This window comes from Arachis duranensis, chromosome 3 (assembly GCF_000817695.3).
Source record: "Arachis duranensis cultivar V14167 chromosome 3, aradu.V14167.gnm2.J7QH, whole genome shotgun sequence".
Lineage (NCBI taxonomy): Eukaryota > Viridiplantae > Streptophyta > Magnoliopsida > Fabales > Fabaceae > Arachis > Arachis duranensis.
In genome coordinates this window covers 28,862,024-28,864,976 of record NC_029774.3, presented here as the reverse complement: position 1 = coordinate 28,864,976, position 2,953 = coordinate 28,862,024, and the positions used below count along the sequence as shown (strand labels likewise).

Genomic DNA, 2,953 nt, shown 5'->3' with positions numbered 1-2,953 from the left:
ATCGATTTAACATGATTTGCTCTGATTTTTTATCTTATCCAATCAGATTAATCAACTCGACTAGCCAAACAACCAATTCATCAATTTTTCGGTCAGATTAGCCGGTTCAGTCCCATTCTTACAACTAGGCATGAACCACATGCATATTTTTATTAAATTGAAAAAATTTTCTTAAAAGTTGAGCCACATATATGGAACAAAATATTTATTGGAAACTTTTCTTGAGAATCCTACATTATTATAAATTGGGAGGCGGGCAGTATATCGCATTACTCTCAATCCCTTCTTCATTTTCCTTCAAACCCTTTTCTCTCGTTTTCTCGGGGAAGCCGCCGCAGAAGCAGAATGATTAAGCCTTCGATGCTCAGATCCCTCCTCGTTGTTCTCGGGGCCGCCGGTGGCATCGGCCAGCCCCTATCCCTCCTCATGAAGCTCAACCCACTCGTTTCTAGCCTCTCCCTTTACGATATCGCCGGCACCCCCGGCGTCGCCGCTGATGTCAGCCACGTCAACACCAGATCTGAGGTACAAACAACCTAGCCACGTCAACACCAGATCTGGTTTTTTGGAGCGAATTGATTGAGTTATTTGTGAATTGTGAGTGTAGGTCGCTGGATATCAAGGTGAAGGAGAGCTTGGAAAAGCTTTGGAGGGAGCTGACGTCGTTATAATCCCAGCTGGTGTTCCCAGGAAGCCTGGAATGACTCGCGATGATCTCTTCAACATTAATGCCGGCATTGTCAAGTCTCTGTGCACTGCTATTTCCAAGTACTGCCCCAAGGTGAGTATATCTTTCCTTTAGTTGCTTTTATATTTTGTTTTTATGTGGTTGTCAGTGTTGTATACTTGTATTCGGCCAGGAAAAATATGTTATATGCTTCGGTGAACGAAATCAGAAATGTGTTATATTCTATGAGCTGCACTTGAAGTTTGGTTTTTGACTTTTTCTATATCATTTTCATTCAAAACAAAATATTCTGGTGAATCCGAGTGGTTAATAATTCTATTGGATTTGATGGCTTATAGTTTGTATGTGTGTATGTGAATTTAAAATATAAGATTTTGCACTAATTTGGTAATTTGGAGACCAACGGTCGGAGTATACTATTCATCAAATCAAATGCATTGCATACCAAGTATTTTTACACATTAAATGTATGTTTGGAGGAAATTTGTTATGCCCTGTGCTAATGCACTTTAGGATATACCCTTTTATGGTCAGTTTAGATTTTTTTATACTGATTTTTTTTTTAAAACTTATTTGATCAATCAGGCCCTTGTTAACATGATTAGCAATCCTGTGAACTCCACTGTTCCCATTGCTGCCGAGGTTTTCAAGAAGGCAGGAACATATGATGAGAAGAGGTTGTTTGGGGTCACCACCCTTGATGTTGTTAGGGCAAAAACTTTCTATGCTGGAAAGGCCAATGTTCCGGTTGCTGGTATGTTGAGTGTGGGAAACTCATAATTACACTAATGTCTTACTTTTATTTTACATAACAACTTATGGCTTCTTTTTCATATGCATGCAGGGGTCAATGTACCGGTTGTAGGTGGCCATGCAGGCATCACTATTCTGCCATTATTTTCTCAAGTACCTTGTTGTTCTTCAACTTTTATCTTCCTGTGATTAGCTTAGTGTGCATTTACTGACCTTTTAAAACCATCCTTCACTACTGTAGGCAACACCGAAAGCCAATTTGGATCATGATGTCATAGTAGCTCTTACGAAGAGAACACAAGATGGTGGAACGGAAGTTGTTGAAGCCAAGGCAGGAAAGGGTTCTGCAACTTTGTCAATGGCGTAAGTGTGGGTTTTATTATTGTGTATATGTGGAAACTATTCTTGATCTTAACACATAATATAAGCCAAAAATTATGACTGCTACAGCTATGCCGGAGCCCTCTTTGCCGACGCTTGTCTCAAGGGCCTCAATGGTGTCCCAGATGTTGTTGAGTGCTCATTTGTGCAATCTAATGTCACTGAACTTCCTTTCTTCGCTTCAAAGGTCAATGCTTTGTTGCTCATTCACTTATATTCCGTATTTCAAATTATACTGCACCACATGCATTAAATACCTTGTTATTTAGCCATGAATCGCCATCTGGTTTATGAATCTATTTTCTGTAGAAACAGTGATCATGGTAATTTCTCAGTTTCCTGGCACTGATAAAAATGTGGAAATATCTTGCAGGTGAGACTCGGAAAGAACGGTGTGGAGGAAGTTCTGGGATTGGGGGCTCTTTCAGATTATGAGAAACAAGGCCTTGAAAACCTTAAGCCTGAGCTCTTGGCATCTATTGAGAAGGGAATCAAATTCGCCAAGCAATAATTTAAATAGTTTGGCATGTTGAAATTTTGCAATTTCAGGACATTTGTAATGTTGGCAGCGGTTATGGCTGCTTTGTTGTGTTATTTAGAATTAGGTCGAGGCCCCAATTTAATAATATCTGTGAGAGCAGCTTGTTACAAAAGAGATGATTATCAAACCCATTGAGGATTCACCATTTGATTCATAGTGATCCTTTTGAGATTAATTTATGGCTTTGAATAATCCAATTGGTGTATGCAGTTTTAATTCATTTAATTTGGTTGACTCTTTCCAACATTCTGAAAGGAAGATCTACTAGCTTCATAGCCTTCGCCGCAAGGATGCTTATGATTTTGGAAAATGAAAAACAGAAAGAACAGAGAACTGTTTCAGGTTAATTTCTGTAGTCACTATTAGGCTTGCTTTGTGTATATATCCGACATAAACACAGACAAGAAAGTCAAAATATGTGTGTGTACAGTGATTGGAATTAGCAATCGGAGTCTAATATTGTTTTTGTAGGTTGTTCAATTGCAGGAAACAATGGCAGAAGAATGGTTCCATACTAAACTTCAATTTGCTAAATGCTATTAACAAAATAGTGAACATTAAATCTTAAGAAGGGTCATCTATATATATAA

General features: G+C 38.6%; 1 protein-coding gene across 1 annotated transcript; it reads left to right on the top strand.

Annotated features, from left to right (window-relative positions):
- Positions 1–378: 378 nt before the first annotated feature.
- Positions 379–2,555, top strand: LOC107478388 (malate dehydrogenase, mitochondrial). The gene is made up of 7 exons (XM_016098525.3): positions 379–525; positions 608–781; positions 1,274–1,442; positions 1,533–1,594; positions 1,683–1,804; positions 1,892–2,009; positions 2,196–2,555. The coding sequence occupies exons 1-7, from the start codon at positions 427–429 to the stop codon at positions 2,331–2,333; spliced, it is 882 nt and encodes a 293-aa protein (XP_015954011.2). The 5' UTR covers positions 379–426; the 3' UTR covers positions 2,334–2,555.
- The last annotated feature ends 398 nt before the right edge of the window (positions 2,556–2,953 follow it).

Coding starts and splice junctions, on each gene's coding strand:
- LOC107478388 (XM_016098525.3), top strand. CDS start 427: ATGAAGCTCAACCCACTCGTTTCTAGCCTCTCCCTTTACGATATCGCC. Junction 526..607: donor ACGTCAACACCAGATCTGAG/GTACAAACAACC, acceptor TTGTGAGTGTAG/GTCGCTGGATATCAAGGTGA. Junction 782..1,273: donor TTTCCAAGTACTGCCCCAAG/GTGAGTATATCT, acceptor TTGATCAATCAG/GCCCTTGTTAACATGATTAG.